Genomic DNA, 17,768 nt, shown 5'->3' with positions numbered 1-17,768 from the left:
TCATTAAGGGATAGCACACATCCCACTCTTTTTCCTATGATGAATATTTTTGGGCCTCAGCCAAGAATTAAAATAGTGCTCTAAGAAGTTAGATGGTACAAGATTTACAACTGGAAACCTTAGCTACTGACCCAGTTAAGCATGTTCACACATCAGGGATGGTTGACCTTCCAGATGTTGGTGAGCAACAGCTCCAATATTCATTGGCCATGCTGGGTGGGGCAACATCTAGAGACCTAAAGGTTTTCCATCCTAGCCATCGTGTCTCCATATTCAACTTATTGTATCTATATTACAATTAACTATTTACGTCTGCCTGTTAAAATTACATGATAGCACTTTAAAGGGTTGAACACTTGAAGAGCATTTTTGTCAGTAAACATTTCACCATTTCACAATGCAGCACCACAATGCAGCATTTATTAAATGCACAATCTTCCTCCTAGGTTATAATACTTTCATTCTTCCCAGGAGCAAAGGCTTTCATTTGCTGTTACTCCATCTCTTGGCTCACAACAGTGAGTCTTAGGCCCCCAAATAGGAGCAAGTACTATGACCTGGCACTTTGAAGAAGCACTGAAAACCTCTCTGCGTGCATCAAGAGTTGTTTTGAAATGCCCAGCCCTCCCTCACGTTAAAGCCCAATGCTCATGACAAGCAAGCATTCTTCAGAATTATTTTAAAAAGTTTATTCCAAGATTCTGAACAGTAAAATACTAATCTGCCCCCTGATGTCTGTCTTAGATCTCTTGCTGAACACAAAGGGATGACTGTTGAGAGATGTCTGCAATAATTATTATTAAGTGGTGCCCTCATAACAGTTTTAGAAAGAAAACAGTAACTGAGGCAGGGTTTTCAATGGAGAAAATGTCTTCCTGAAGGAAAGTCCTTCAAAGTCATTTTTGAGTGAGATCTTTAAGTTAGAAGAAAAGCTAACATAAGCATAAATATACGAAAGTTCTTTTAATCCTTATCAAAAGGATCAGAAGTTGGGCCCTTGACTTCGCAATATGACCTTTGTATTCCATGGATATTGTGAAGCTTCTTCACTTTGTGTCTTTTTTCCCAGCACTACAGCTCCTTCTCTTGCTTTCCTCTCCAGAGGTGGCCTTAAACACACCAGTCAATGCAGGTATTTATTTTCCTTCTGTCTTAGTGGATGATTGTTTATTTTAAGTAAGTGCAGAAGCCTCTTGGCTCAAGTCCCAATGAATTCCGAAAGTACTGCCCACACCAGCGTCATGCTGGATTGACGTTATGCCACTTAACAACAACCTTCTCTGGATTGGCAATCGTGTCTCTCCACTGAGCAGAAGCTTCAGGACTGTTGCTGTCACAGCTTAGCCAGACCTGCAGAGGAAGAGAAATCGCAGGGGTCACACCAAAGGTCACACCAAAAAACCATCTTTGACATTTATCTTGTTGGTCACCATACCAACAAAAAACTGTACATAAACACAGAGTGTGAGAAAAGAAAAAGCTAGAACACGCTGGAAACAGTTTGTACACGTTTGTTTGTTTTAAAATCTGGATCATTACTATGGGTTGTAGTAAGTTGCCCATTTTATCTGATCGTTTAAAATACTTTCATGCAAATCCCCAAGGTGGTTTACAACAGCAGATACACAACATAAGAAAACAATACATTAAAACAAGGTAACTATAAGCACATCACAATAAAGAAACAGACTGAAATGCAAACAAACACAGTAGCCAGGCAATCTCTCAAGGCTTGGTATGTTTCCATGGATGTTATCTGATTTTATATTTCTATGGTATTTTGTGGGGAGGGGGTGTTCAAAGGATTACTAAAATAATATTGCTCCATTGCAGAAGAAATTCACTACCATCAATTGTGGCTTCCCAACTTAAAATGACTTTAAAAGGAAGCCTAGACAAATTGATGGAATATAAAGCTACTAGTCATTATAGTTGCATGCTACTTCCAAGGTCTGAGGCAGCATGACCCAGTATCTGTGGGAGAGTGCTATTGCCTTAGTGCTTATAGGGTTATCATCACAGGCACCTAGATGGCTACTATGGCAAATAGGATGGTGGACCAAATAGGCCTTTGATCCAGGAAGGCTCTTATGTTCTTAGAGTATAGAACAAACAAAAAGCTAACCTGCAGCCTAGATTTTATGGGTTTTAACCTTTGCTCTGCTTTAGACACTCCCTCTGCGGAAGTTGAGGCTTTCAGCTCCCCTGCCTAACAGCTGATGTGCAGCAGCTGCCACCGCTTTCCCCCACATGCCTTCCAGCCTCTTGCCTTTTCAATTCGATGTGTGGATATTTTTCGATACAGCATTTTTTGTATGGGTTGAAGAGAGAGCAGCAGAGAGAGCGCTTAAAGGGTGCTCCCCACTTTACACGATTTCACTTATGCACACGGGGGCCCAGAACATAACCCTCGTGTAAGCTGGGGGACGCCTGTGCTTTAGAAATGCAACACATGCCTGCAACAGAACATGTTATTAAAGCTGGCCAATTGTGCTTTCTGGGTTGTTGAAGGAGGCGAGAGGTAGGGGAGATTGCAAAATGAGATTTTACCTTACTTGGAAGTGTGCATGATTTATGCATCTCATGCAAGACTGTTAAGATTAAATGTCAGTTTCAATATTTCACTTGAGAGAGTCCCAGTTCATGTTTCATTAGCCAGTTTGGTGAAGGATAATCCTATCTACTCACAGGGAGAAGCTTTCCTTACACCGGGTGGCTTACTCTATTATACAATCAGGAAGCAACACTTTAAAAACACAGTTTTGCCCTACTCAGCTGGTGGAGGAATTGTGAGCTGACATTTCCTCCTCAATAAGAGTAATGCAAACAGATAACCAGCTCCTTGTACATCAATGGCTCTCCACTAGTAAATGTGTGACTTGTTTCATTTCAGAAAGCCTATGTTAGGAGTCTGTTAGGCTCTTTGCTCTTGTTCACATCAATTGGGCACCTAGGCCAGGCCACTAGTATGAAATGTACGGTCCAGGGGCTTTATCAGGTCCTGGGGGGGGGGTCCCCAGGCAGCCACGGCGTATGCCCCTTCAGGGCTAGAATCTGCTGTCTTTGTAGGACAAAAGGGCTGAGTCACTAGTGTCTGCTACTACATGCCAAAGCAGGAGTCATCCTTGTCCCCTCCTGAGGAGCAGCACAAGAGTCAAGCAGTGCAAGTGAGCGTAAGAGGGACAAGGGGAAGGGCACAGCAGTGGAATGTACAGAATCTGCAGCTTGCGTGGCCACGGCCCCCACTGCCCCAACTCAGGGGAGAAAAACATGTCAAGGCACATACTTTTGGATCAAATAAGGCCACAGCTGCATTGCCACTTTCCCATATTCCTCATGCTAGCTAGAGGAAATCCATTACTTGTGAGGAACAATTAATGCAGAATTAGAGGTGTTACCTGCACTGGATATAGTAGAGGTTTCAGGGACGGGTTAGGCTTTTGCTATAAAAGATCCATATTGTGCTAATATAGTGAAAGGAAATTCCTCTCTACAACAGCCACTCTAGGGAGGACCTTGGCAGGGGCAGCCTTTGGTAATCTTTTGTAAAATGGCATCCTGTAATGGGGTATGTGCATAGGCATTGGGTATAACCTGAACAAACAGCTAGCTTGAGGGTTTTTTTGAGGGGGGGGGGATGATGCATGTGGATTATGGGAGCCACTGGTTGGGAAACCTGTTGTTGTTGTTATTTCTGTATCGCTTTATATTTTTAAGGGGAGGGAAATCTCAAAACCATTTACAACACATTAAAACATCACATAAAACAATCCAGAATAAAACATTACTGAAGAAAGTCAAATATAAAGTATACATTCTAGGCAACATAATTAACAGGAAACTAAAATATTATCTTAAAAGATTTCAAAATAAAACATTATAATGGAGGTCAACTGCAGAATGCACATTTAGCATAGCAAAGTTAACAAAAAATACTTTAAATGTTTCAAAATAAAACATTATTAAAGGAAAGCAGAGATAAAATGCATATTTAAAACAGCATAATTAACAAGAGAATAAGATAAATAATAAACAACAACAATTTGTTTGCACCCCACCCATCTGACTGGGTTGCCCAACATATATAAAAACCTAGGTAAAGGGACCCCTGACCATTAGGTCCAGTCGTGACCGACTCTGGGGTTGCGGCGCTCATCTTGCATTATTGGCCGAGGGAGTCGGCGTACAGCTTCCAGGTTATGTGGCCAGCATGACAAAGCCGCTTCTGGCGAACCAGAGCAGCACACAGAAACACTGTTTACCTTCCCGCTATTTATCTACTTGCACTTTGACGTGCTTTCAAACTGCTAGGTGGGCAGGAGCAGGGACCGAGCAATGGGAGCTCACCCCGTTGCGGGGATTCGAACCGCTGACCTTCTGATCGGAAAGCGCTAGGCTCTGTGGTTTAGACCACAGCACCACCCGCATATACAACACATATAAATCATTTTTTCTTTACCAATCTGGCTGAGTCCCTGCTAGGTGGGCAGCAGCAGGGACCGAGCAATGGGAGCTCACCCCGTTGCGGGGATTCGAACTGCCGACCTTCTGATCGGCAAGCTCTAGGCTCTGCGGTTTAACCCACAGCGCCACCTGCGTCCCATATAAAAACCTAATAAATCATTAAAAAGCTTCCCTATACTGGACTGCCTTCAGATGTCTTCTATGCTTATAGAACATATCTGCAGCTGTTGCTGCCAATCCTGCCAATGGTGGTCTATGGCAGGCGGTGGCTGTGGGTCCATGACTTGGGTCTGCACTAAGAGACAGCTGGAGCAGGATCCCCAGGACTCAAAGCAAAAGTCCATTCTATTTGGATTTTGAGTTTAGGATCCCAGATCTAGTCTCAAGTTGAGCTAACGAACTAGCACTCCACAGGAAGAGGCTTGAAGCTGAAATTCACAAGATTTGATAATCAGAAGGCATTTTTTTGGTCTTTAAAAAGCATAGTGCCAAAGCAGAGGTGTGACCTAACCGACTTCTAAAACTCCAGACTCATGTTAATTTCCAGCTTAATATTGTGTGTGTGCGCGCGCAAATAAACCAACCTGTCCCAGAAAGTGTTTTCTTCTCACTGAGCTCCTGCTGTATAGTCTGACGAGAAAGTTTATCCCATGTTCATTGTGGCTCACTGGAAAAATCATAGTTTCTCCCCACTTCACTCGACCATTTGTGGATTTCAGTGGCCGGGTCTTTTTCTTATCAACCAGCCCTTCAGTGCTAAGCATAGCAGCCTTTACAAAATAATCTAGCATGGAAGAAAATGGCAGTAAGAGATGGCAGGAAGGCAAGTTAATATAATATAATATAATATAATATAATATAATATAATATAATATAATATAATATAATATAATATAATATAATATAATATAATATAATATAATATAATATAATTAATATAATATAATATAATATAATATAGTATAGTATAGTATAATATAATAAACGGTAATATCATCATCACTGGAATAGGGACTAAATTTTTCTTCACAGTCACAGTTTTCTAAAGGAGGGACTTCCCCTTATCCTCAGCAGTCCTGCCTGCCTGTTTTCTCCCATAGAACTGAATTGGTGCAACTAAAATTTGGGCCAGCCACATCTTTAAACCTTTAGCATTTGATCACACTTGCACCAGAGAGTGTAGCAGAACCTATGAATTAGATTATTTATAATAAAAGAGCAAGAGAGGGGTTGCAAGAATAGTATAGTTTCTTGCCTTACTACTCATATTTTCATACACAGGGCAGAGCACCTCTCTATATAGTAGTATAACTACTACTCTTATACCGTGTTTCTCATATTATAAGACATGTCTTATATTTATTTTTTCCTCAAAAAAACACACTATGGCTTATTTTCAAGGGATGTCTTATTTTTTTTCTTCCTTCTCCTGCTGCGGCCGGCATTGCTGCTGCTCCTATCACTATGTCTTATTTTCAGGGTATGGCTTATATTCCTTGAATGCTTAAAAATCCTGCTATGGCTTATTTTATGGGGATGCCTTAAAATATGAGAAACAGGGTATTACAGAATTAACAAAACAAACATGTTGCTTGCTTTGCATACCAAACACAGACAGCAGAATATCTACTGGAACAGATACATATAACGGAAGTAAAATTTAACTAGCACTCCACCGGTGACTTTATGTCAGATACTGACAATGGCTGATCTATATACTATTGGCAATCAAACTGCTTGTCTACGCTGCCACAAAGTATTCTAGAAAAGGACATACAAAATCACTGCAATACATACTTGAAGACAGTGGTGTGGTCGAGCTTGGGAGGTTCTGGGCTTCAAAAATTTGCAACTGGATCCGACTGTTTACTGCTTGAAAACAGGTGCCTATTTTCATTTCTGCAGGGGACACCTGGACAGAGAATAAGAATGCAAAGACATATTCCATTTAACTCTGAGCCAAGTTTTACAGCTCTGAAACAGAAGGTCTTTATTATAAAGGTGTTAAGTGAAGAGATCAGATGTTATTAATTACTTTCTGTTTTGACACACACAAGGAATGCCAGCTTACTTGGGAGTGTTGGACCGGTAGGCTTGTGCACATTCTGGGTTGAAATGTTGCAGCCCTGCCCAAATGTGTTAGAATTTGTAAGCTAGAATCCAAATACTGTAGCCACAGAAACTCATGGAAAGAAGCTTGCAACAGCTCTGTGGAAACTATTTTCTTCAGACAGCAGGATTCCCACCTCCACTCCCGCTGGCTGTTGTTAGAAGAAAAGCAATCTCACTGGACTCACAAAATTAATTTCATGGTTCTTTGGAACCTGTCCCACCAAAGCTTAATACGTGAGGCCACAATATGACTCCTTTGTGTAAAACTCTACAGTAGCAAGGCTCCATAATTAAAATCTATCCACCACCTGGTAGGTTGAATACATCTGTCTAACTAATCCCTATTTTTTCTGTGTCATAAAGCATGCCCAAGTACAGGGTTTTTTTTTGCCTCTGTCAATCGCAGCTGTAACAGTTTCAGATTCAGCATACGCCATAAATTAGCCAAAGATTCACAATGTTTTCCTCAGAACTCTTAGCAACCAGCTGTTGTTGACTACGGATTATGGAATTTTGCTTCAAAGCACACAATCTAAAGGAGGAAAGGAAGAGCTGATTACAAGGACAGAGAACTACTAAGAACCAAAATCCATTTAAAAATCATTATTTCACGAAGAATTAAATGTTTTCAGAACACCTGATTATTATCCATCAGGTGAAGAGCAGTTGTATTTCAGGGTCATGATGTTCATAGATTTTTCAGAACAGAATATAAATTAATTTTATTGAATTGCGCTTAGGTGTATTGCATGAGATGCAACAGCTGTATACTACAGGGAATCAATACTATGTACAGAATTACAGACAAGGATTTTACTCTTCTCTCTATTACACTCCAACCACTAACCATACTCTCCACTATCTACTCCAGACTACTCCACACTCTACCCACACTAGAGTGATGAGTCATCATGCCTTTATAGGTTACCTCAGCCAATTGCATGGCTGTTACTAGGACCCAAGTTTCCAGGCAGATTAGAACTCCTTTGCTCAGTCTTCTTGGCTGTCGGCCAACTCTTAATTGTTAAGAAGCTGCAACCTGGCACGTAGTCAATAAACCCAACAGGGAAGGCCCAGCCAAATAGGCGGGGTATAATTAATTAATTACTACTACTACTATTATTAACACAGGACAAGCAGAAGTGTGGACAAGCCCTTAGCCCTCTTACATTCCCAAGTTATCTAGGATTACTCATCTTGCATCAAGGAAGAGCAGAGTCTTTTTCTGTGATCCAACCTCAGAATGCAGAATCTATTATTAAAGCGCAATTAACATAGCCAGGGGGCTCATCGTTCAGGTTATCATGTTGATAGTTATCAAGGAATAACTTGGTTGAAGGCACAAGAAGCAAACGGCTATTTGTTTGTCGTATTTCAGGATTAATGCAGTTGCTTATATAATGATGATAAAGGATCAGTTTCAGAATCCTAGTCAGTACTCAATGTGCCCTAAGTAATGTTCATTCCAGATGACTCCTTAGAACACAGTAACTTACTGAAGCTTTGGAAGGAGGTGCTACCGCCAACCAGTTGTCTGTTTCTTGTGAGCTAAGCTCTCGCAGCGGCAAAACACATTCCCCGATAGTTTTCTTCCTAGGAATCTGAGCTTGTACTTTGAAGACAAGCCTCGCAGTCTGCAGAAGTTGCAGTTTGATGGCAAACACAAACGTTTCCATGAATTCAATGTCCTACAAGGAAAGGATAATAATTACATAATGGAGCAATCAAAACGGTGAAACTAATCCTAACAGCAAACACACCAGCATCACTATATAGCTTCGTTAAAGCCAATGCCAGTTGATTGTAACACCTAGATTCCCATCTCTGGTGCTATTCCTACATTAGCAGTCATCCAAAAGCACTGGGGAAGCACCCTCCTAAAAAAAGCAGGAGCAAAGGCATGTGAATTAAGGAGAAGCGATCCATAAGCATCCATAAAAGCAGTGGGTTGTAGAAAATAATAAAGATTCTTATCAACAGAACAAAAAAGAGGGAACCTGTCAGATCTCCACTGGAGGGACATTCTACAGTTATGGTAACACCATCAAAAAGACCTGTTTCTTAATAATAATAATAATAACAACAACAACAGTAATTTATTATTTATACCCCGCCCATCTGGCAGGGTTTCCCCAGTCACCCTGGGCGGCTTCCAACAGAAAAATGAAATAGAATAATCTATTAAACATTAAAAGCCTCCCTAAACAGGGCTGCCTTCAGATGTCTTCTAAAAATCTGGTAGCTGTTTTTCTCTTTGACATCTGATGGGAGGGCATTCCACAGGGCGGGCACCACCACCGAGAAGGCCCTTGCACCCACTGGTGTTGCATAATCTCATGTAACAATGTGACAGGAAGCAGGAGTTCAGATGTCAATCTTAAACCTTGGGCTGGTCCTATAGAACTGCCTGGATAATGGATAATGCTACATCTGCTGTGATGAACTCATGGGGTGGGAAGTTCCCCAGAGAACAAAGCCTGATGCTTTTTGGAATGTCATTGTTTACACATGGAGAACTAAAGGGAAAAGTGTATGGACATAAGGCTTGTGCCAGGACTGATCAAGCAGCTATGAACAGTTCTGAGAAGGTCTCAAGACTTCACAGGAAGCCTCTGAAAATGAAGCCCAAGACAAAAACCTAAATGCACACAACTGTGTAACTTTCCCCAGATTCTGACTGTGACAGATAGATGTGATTGAAGTGACAGGTGTTGACACTTGTCCCTGGCTTAAGCTCAAGCAAAACAAAAAGATCACAGCAACATGCTGCATGGTATGCTTTAATGAACAAGGGGAGGGACCCTAGAAAAACAGAACTCTGGAAAAACATAGGGTTGTCAATTTTTTTCCTGGCAGGGCTTCTGTGCCTTTAACAGCTGCATAAGAGGCAGAAATCAGTAGGCAAAACTTACTTTGCCATAAGGATTCAGAGATGGAAGCAGGTTTAATTTTTTTTTATGCAGCTGTTAAAGGCACAGAGTTAAGGGTTCGTAATCCTCCCAAAATCACATTGCTGCCCAACTGATCCACATGATGCCATAAGCAATGAGACACACAGACCGTTCTACTGCACTGAATGGACAGCAAAGTCGTTACATTGGTGGGACGGTTCAGCAATGGGCCATTATTTCGCCTTTTAAGTTGTGCAAGGTCTTTAGAGCCACCAACACTCATACATATTTAAAAGTAGCCTCCTTTAAGGTAAGCTTAGCGCTAAAAAGGTAAAGGTAAAGGGACCCCTGACCATTAGGTCCAGTCGTGACTGACTCTGGGGTTGCGCGCTCATCTCGCATTATTGGCCGAGGGAGCCGGCGTATAGCTTCCAGCTTAGCGCTATGCACCAGCAAACATTCATTTTCCCATGTTAAATTGAAGCACATGGATATCAAATTGGTGTAATTGACTTCTAGTCCTGCTACGCTCTTAAAAGATTCTAACTCCTGCTCCTGCAGACCTCTCTCTAGGGCAGATAACATTATAAGGGCGTCATCAGTGAAGAGGCTATGTGTACCTTTTAATGTCAGGCTTGACATTACCTATCTGCCACTGTGAGAGATGCAATAAGGGGCACTGCCCATCCTATCCAGAGCAACTGGTGAGGAATCGAAGGTATCGACTCTACCGTAATTACAGCTTTTGAACTAGAATAGAGCCGTGTTACCAAGTGCAAAATCCCTTCTCCAATTTGCAGCTTTTCTAACACAGAGAGCATGAAAAGTCACTCAAAAACTATCGAAAGCCCTGAGAATGCCCAGAGAGAGGAGAGAACAAGAGGGGTCCCCAAGTGCTTACAAAAATTTACAAGGTTTAGTAGCCACTGTTCCCTACATGACACCCTGACATAAAGCTGGCTTTGTCTCTATGGATATAATTAAGTGATAAAATAATTTAGCCTCTGCATAAGACCAGCAGACAGGATCCCTTCATCGTGATTGACTAGGGCTATTGGCCTGTAAGATTCAGTGGGGGATCTCTAGCAGTTCTTGAAATCACTGATTCACATACAGGGAGGGGGAGGAAATCAAGATTTTTTTAAAGTGTCACTTACACTGGAAGCTTGCTTTGGTGAGCATCTGAATTGCACTGGCTTGGGCAGTGTAATAGTTCCTTTGACGGAAATGTGGGGGTTTTCTCCAAGGCTAGATGACCAGCTCAGATCTTTGCACTGCAATTTTGAAAATTGAAAACGGCTTTTATCCTACCGGCAACCAAACTGCTTTTCTGTTTTATTTGCTTGCCTTAACGTTCCTTCCTTATTTGTAAGTACTGCTATTTTCAACCCTCTCCCTATAAGAATGTGGTTCTCCAACCTCATAGAATCTCAGGCAAACTTTTGCAGATTTAGAGAGCACTAGCTGGGGGGGGGGGGGAGAAACCATTTTGCAATGGGTCTCCCTCCAAGATGCTTTTTAGCATGCAATCCTCACCCCCACACCGAGCTGGTCAACATTAGATTAACAGATTGACACAACATAAAAATCATCACAGAATATTTGTTAGCTTAAACCAGTAGGAAACCCCCTCCCTCCAAACAACAACTTTTCTCTAAATAACACACAGGGTGTCGTCAAGACAAAGCTTTGTATGCACCCACACCCAGGTTCAGACCCTCCCATCTCCTGTTACAAGGATGTCACAGAGCAGGTGCTAGTCATAGTAGACATTTGTGAGCTAGAAGGACCAATGGTTGACTCGGCATAAGGTAATTCCATTTCTTATGTTTCTCCCACCCATCACTAAGGCAGTATACACACTATGCCTTTAGTGCACATTAGTCCCAACTCGAGAATCGTGGAACTGTAGTTTATTGAGGATGCAGGGAATTGTAGCTCTGTGAGGGGTGAACTACAGTTCCAGAAGTCTTTTTTTTTTAGGGGGGGGGATAGGTTTTAAATATAAGGTGTGTGTGCAGGCTGCAACCTGCCCAAGATTAATACAGCCTACACAAACCTATTGGTATTCTCCCAGCTCAGTGTTTTATCAGATTGCAACCTAAGGAACCATTTTGGGTCGCTGCTTTTTAACATAAAAACAAACTTAGTAGGATGTTATATATACACTGTTAAATGTAGCATGAAAATAAAATTTCAGGGGGAAATTGAGCAGAATGAGATACTGGCAGTATTCTATATACCCAGGGCACACTGTGAATATGTTGTCATTCTTTTACTTCATAGAAAGTGGTTATCTACCTTAGCTGCCTTTTCCAATGATGCTGATTCCCCCACCCCACCCTACCCTACCCTTCCATAAGGCTGAAGACTTCACTGGAATCAAATGCACCACTCTTGGGGGAGATCTGGCTACTGTGTAATTGAGAGCAGGGCATATATAGCCAGAGACATTGTGTTCATATATTTATTTATTAAATCTGTAAGCATCTCCCCTTAGGCATATCAGTTCCTCCCCAGAGTAGGACGGAGCCATCATCTGACACGCACTTTAAGGAGCCAGGCAAAGTTCCGCCAAAGCGACGGTGTCACAGTGACCGGATAGGGCTACTTCAGAGTAACGACTCTACACCGCTCTGCATTTTATCTTTTTATTTGTGCTGCGTATTTACAGTGCTAAAGTTGGAGCTATTTACAGAGACACATCTTCTCAGCTTGAATCAGTACCTCCGAATGGCGTTTGGCGCGTCTTGCGCCAGCATAACAACTTGGGGAGACCCATCCTCTTCCCCCGACGCTTTCTGCGAAGTTCCGGAGTTGGGGGGATGGGTCTGCCCCCCTTTCTTCCTCCTTCCTGTCCCACCTGGGACGATGGCTCTTCTACCCTGCCAGAGCCTTGGACCCCACTTCCTGTTTCCCCACTTGAGCTGGAGCTTTCCCTGCTTTCAGTCATGCTCTGGGCTGGGCTGGAACTCAGGAGGGGAGGGGCTTCGCGATATCCCTTGCCCCTCACAGACGGCAAAAACGTTCAGTTTTTAAAAATTCTCATTATTGCAAGGGATTGGTGAAGGAAATATGAAAGAAGAGAAGGGCCAGCGGATCTGTGTGTGCTTTAGAGAAGTAGGGTGGAGGTGCACAAGCTAAACTCCTGCCCAACATCACCAGTGTAAGGCTAACTGTGAGCTCAGTTCTTGAGGTCTTGCTAGGCTCACTTACTTTCAAGACTGTGATCCAGATCTGTTCAACGTGAGGAACATAGCACACCTTCACATTGAGCCTGCCAAATTCTCGCTCATCACTTGATAACGTAATGGTATCTGTGGATAAAGCCAAGAACTCATTTAGGACTTGTTCTCAAAGAGTGAAAAGCACTATTCATATTGGTGAACCAGGATTATCAGCAATGTTATCGTTGTAAAAGAGCAGCTTTACTATTTATTTCCATTTATAATTCATCATGCTCCTGTTATCATCAGGATTCATGGATGCATGGCCCACGAGGAAATATAGCAGTTGTGCATTGAAATGCTGCAAATGTTTCTATTGCTGTTTCAACTATTTGTAAATTAATCCCAAGAAAAAATGCATTACTGGAGGCTTCTTGAAATTTTATTAACAAATTATATAAGGTTGCAACTTTTTCCTCTTGGAGAGCTATGTAGTGCTTAATATCTACACTAATAGGACAAAACAAGTGAACCTTTTCACTGTTGTATATCCACTCCCAGAAAAGTTTTGCCAAAAGGCCAGAAGCTTTGGCTGAAAATAGCAGCTATAACTTGGTACTGTTGTACATTCTGACCCTGACGGAGTTTTCATGTTTCTCCTTCATTTATGGGGTAGTTATTTTCCTGTCTGTCACATGCCACATACAACTAATTTCATTTAAGTGTGAGCAATTATTCTTCGCCCTAGTAAGATACAAGTTGGAAGCCATGTTTTGATCACACAGCAAGGTAAGTTCCCTTAAAAGTGCCTTATAAAAAGGGCACTCTCAGGACAGATGCATTCCTGAGCTGGATATCTGTACCAGGTGGCTGTCCAAACAGAATAACATGGCGATAATAAAACAAAAGCCAAGGCAATTGCACTTATCCTTTTCTAATTAGATGGGATAGCACTTCAACTTGATTCCAAAATGACTGTTTGCCTAACTGATTTATCATGTTGGCAACAACGACCTGACCTACTACATCTTGAAAATCTGTTGTATTTTCTTATCCAAGTTGTATTCCAATCAGTCACCTCATATTTCCCCAATACCCAGTTCCCTGCTTACAACAGATCCTGACTACTCAGCTTACAGCCATTGCCTTTACTGTGGGCTTCCACCTAAACACATCTCTAGGAACAGACTCTCCATGGACCAGAATCAAACATTCAGAAAAAGCACATGGTACAGTCCATTCTGGTTTGTACCAATTCAGGCTGCATGTAGAGACCTCCATATTCGAGTGCTTCCATGAAAAGGCTCCATTTGTGTGGAGTGTTATGTCAAAACCCCTCCAGTCGGACCTGCTAGCTTTCCCATTACACGGAAAAGGATTCAAATATGTAAGCTTTCGTCCTGTCCGTCCCTTATGTATTGATTAAATACAGCAAGTAGACATTCTATTTCTACATACTGTATTTGAACTGGAACTTATATTCATGGGGATAAAGCAACTCGGGCTTAAGCTCTGACTAAACTGCGCCTGCAGTGTGGCTCACGATACAGCCAGTCATTGCTTAATGGCTTACCATGAGCAAGCCATGAGCTCGCTAGCAGTGCTTTTCTCCATTTCCTGGCTGGGCAATACTGACACAGGTGTTATTCTGATGAGACGATATCATCCTTCAGAGCTTTGTTCCTAAACAGATTGCAAATGGCTTTCTGCAAAATACTTTCCCACACACTGGCTGTGCTGCATCCTTCTTTGGAAGTGCAAATCCTTATGTTCTGGAGCACTGAAGTCATTGTAGCTGTGCTACAGTACTAAAAATCGGTATGAATAACAAGGCTGAAGCAGAACAAATCTGCAAGTTTCAGTCAGAGGCACAACCTTAGTCGTTCCTGAAAGATCTGTAAAAACATAATATATAAACTATAACGACTCATGTCTTTGACACACTTGTGCATGGAAAAACTCCATGTTCTGGAGCTCATAAGCTTCTCCCCAGAAAGAAGTAACTGGATGATTAGCTCCGAGCTTGCATTTTTACAGATCTTCTGACACAGGTGTGGCTTCGGGAATTACTTCCGTAAGCAGCACATGACTTGTATTTGCAGTAACAAAATGCCCATATTCTTGTCATGTCTAAGCCTCAGAGTTACTTTCAGATTTGAAAGAAGATGAACAAACAGTGTTTATTACCTAGACTCCTGTTACTACCATGTGAGTCCTTCCTGGATGAAGTGCTGCTTGGAACACTGGAGACTGAATCGTATCTCTGTCAAAAAAACAAAAATGTACCTGATCAGTCAACGGGAAAACAACAACAACCAGGGATACAAGACCACCTATTCAAACTCACACAGCTTGTCAATAGCAAATGAAGAAAAGGAGTTATTAGGGAAGACAATGGCTATTCCCTCCAACCTGAAATGCTATTGCAAAGCAAGAAAAACTGGAGTTTGGCCACAATCTAACTGGTGCTTCTTAAATCCCATTGAAGTAAATGGGACTAAAGTAGCAAAACCCTACAATAGGACCGTAGCATACAACAGTATCATGCATATTTATCCAATTTCATATCATGTTGCTGCCACGACTTTGAAGGTGTAACTTGGAAGCTGAGCCACACTGTAAATGCTGTTTAGTCAGAGTTCAAGCCAAAGTTGCTTTATCCCCATGCATTGCAGGGGGTTGGTCTGGATGACCCTTGGGGTTCCTTTTCAATTTTACAATTCTATGATTCTCCAAATGCATTGACAAGAGTTTGTGAGCACCTCTTGAAAGGGCATGTGAAACCCATTGAGGTTTGAGGAGAACATCTCTAGCGCTATCACTAATTTCATGCATCACAAAAAAAGTTACAGAATGGCCTAACAAGAAAAATTCCAGAGGGACTTGCAAATGCATATAAGACAGTGAACACTGGACAGTCCTAAACTCACTCCTGATTTTCCCCTCAATCATATTTTAACTACTACCTGCCACCCAGCAAGTGGTGTGGCCCATATATACGGTACTCCATTTTAGGCATTCTGGAATTGTTCCTGGTGTACACTACTGTGGGTGTTGTTGTTGTTTAGTCGTTTAGTCGTGTCCGACTCTTCGTGACCCCATGGACCACAGCACGCCAGGCACTCCTATCTTGCACTGCCTCCCGCAGTTTGGTCAAACTCATGTTTGTAGCTTCGAGAACACTGTCCAACCATCTTGTCCTCTGTCGTCCCCTTCTCCTAGTGCCCTCAATCTTTCCCAACATCAGGGTCTTTTCCAAGGATTCTTCTCTTCTCATGAGGTGGCCAAAGTATTGGAGCCTCAGCTTCACGATCTGTCCTTCCAGGGAGCACTCAGGGCTGATTTCCTTAAGAATGGATAGGTTTGATCTTCTAGCAGTCCATGGGACTCTCAAGAGTCTCCTCCAGCACCATAATTCAAAAGCATCAATTCTTCGGCGATCAGCCTTCTTTATGGTCCAGCTCTCACTTCCATACATCACTACTGGGAAAACCATAGCTTTAACTATACGGACCTTTGTCGGCAAGGTGATGTCTCTGCTTTTTAAGATGCTGTCTAGGTTTGTCATTGCTTTTCTCCCAAGAAGCAGGCGTCTTTTAATTTCGTGACTGCTGTCACCATCTGCAGTGATCAAGGAGCCCAAGAAAGTAAAATCTCTCACTGCCTCCATTTCTTCCCCTTCTATTTGCCAGGAGGTGATGGGACCAGTGGCCATGATCTTGGTTTTGTTGATGTTGAGCTTCAGACCATATTTTGCGCTCTCCTCTTTCACCCTCATTAAAAGGTTCTTTAATTCCTCCTCGCTTTCTGCCATCAAGGTTGTGTCATCTGCATATCTGAGGTTGTTGATATTTCTTCCGGCAATCTTAATTCCGGCTTGGGATTCATCTAGTCCAGCCTTTCGCATGATGAATTCTGCATATAAGTTAAATAAGCAGGGAGACAATATACAACCTTGTTGTACTCCTTTCCCAATTTTGAACCAATCAGTTGTTCCATATCCATTTCTAACTATAGCTTCTTGTCCCACATAGAGATTTCTCAGGAGACAGATGAGGTGATCAGGCACTCCCATTTCTTTAAGAACTTGCCATAGTTTGCTGTGGTCGACACAGTCAAAGGCTTTTGCATAGTCAATGAAGCAGAAGTAGACGTTTTTCTGGAACTCTCTAGCTTTCTCCATAATCCAGCGCATGTTTGCTATTTGGTCTCTGGTTCCTCTGCCCTTTCGAAATCCAGCTTGCACTTCTGGGAGTTCTCGATCCACATACTGCCTAAGCCTGCCTTGTAGAATTTTAAGCATAACCTTGCTAGCGTGTGAAATGAGCGCAATTGTGCGGTAGTTGGAGCATTCTTTGGCACTGCCTTTCTTTGGAATTGGGATGTAGACTGATCTTCTCCAATCCCCTGGCCATTGCTGAGTTTTCCAAACTTGCTGGCATATTGGGTGTAGCACCTTAGCAGCAGCATCTTTTAAAATTTTAAATAGTTCAGCTGTGGGTATTATGACTATAAATGTTGTCCTTTCTTTTTTCAATGCACATGACAATGACTTCTAAGGGCAATAATGTCCAGTTATGCACTGAAATTAGATGCAAAGTGCTTTGCCAATCACTTTCCATACTTTTGCTAACACAGCCACAAATTTTCACAAACAAAATTCATTTGAATCCAGCGAAGCAGGACTCTGAAAAAGGATGAGGTAATTTCTAACACAATTGAGTCAGTCATTGGAAGCATCCAAAGAATAAGGTTAACAATGTAGGAGAAGAAAGCATGCATCTTGGTGGGTGCAGCCTTAAAGTTATGAAAAGAATTTATTACCTGCATAAATCGGTGGGGTGGACTTGTAAGGTCAAACATAGAGTGACTTAGAGAAGACGAGGCTGGCAATGTGCAGCTCCTTAAGTCACAAACTGAAAAGACACGGAAGAGAGACGCCTTGTTTAAATCTCAGGAACAATATACAAGCCTGTACAGGCTGCACACAACTGGGGCAGAGATTGTATTGATAAAAACAATTAAATACATAGATAGTAAGATCTTAGTATCTCACTCTAACCATCTGTAGGTATAAAAACCAGTCTCATTCAGACAGTTCTGTGTCAGTGACAACTCAGAATAACTTATGGTT

The 17,768-nt window shown here is 42.0% G+C and overlaps 1 protein-coding gene across 4 annotated transcripts in view; it reads right to left on the bottom strand.

Moving 5' to 3' along the window:
• The window catches only part of TC2N (tandem C2 domains, nuclear), a 44,847-nt gene continuing 27,079 nt past the window's right edge, over nucleotides 1-17,768 (bottom strand). For 3 of the 4 annotated variants that reach the window (XM_060272252.1, XM_035107414.2, XM_060272249.1), the window contains 8 exons: nucleotides 17,459-17,550; nucleotides 14,822-14,897; nucleotides 12,684-12,784; nucleotides 10,625-10,741; nucleotides 8,073-8,264; nucleotides 6,262-6,376; nucleotides 5,049-5,248; nucleotides 1-1,350 (listed from right to left, as the gene is read on the bottom strand). In XM_060272252.1, coding sequence (XP_060128235.1) covers nucleotides 1,240-1,350; nucleotides 5,049-5,248; nucleotides 6,262-6,376; nucleotides 8,073-8,264; nucleotides 10,625-10,741; nucleotides 12,684-12,784; nucleotides 14,822-14,897; nucleotides 17,459-17,550 — 1,004 coding nt within the window. In that variant the 3' untranslated portion in view covers nucleotides 1-1,239. The remainder of the gene's footprint in view (nucleotides 1,351-5,048; nucleotides 5,249-6,261; nucleotides 6,377-8,072; nucleotides 8,265-10,624; nucleotides 10,742-12,683; nucleotides 12,785-14,821; nucleotides 14,898-17,458; nucleotides 17,551-17,768) is intronic. The other variant, XM_035107405.2, reaches the window with a different exon arrangement.

This window comes from Zootoca vivipara, chromosome 1 (assembly GCF_963506605.1).
Source record: "Zootoca vivipara chromosome 1, rZooViv1.1, whole genome shotgun sequence".
NCBI lineage: Eukaryota > Metazoa > Chordata > Lepidosauria > Squamata > Lacertidae > Zootoca > Zootoca vivipara.
This window is presented reverse-complemented; position numbering and strand designations above follow the sequence as displayed.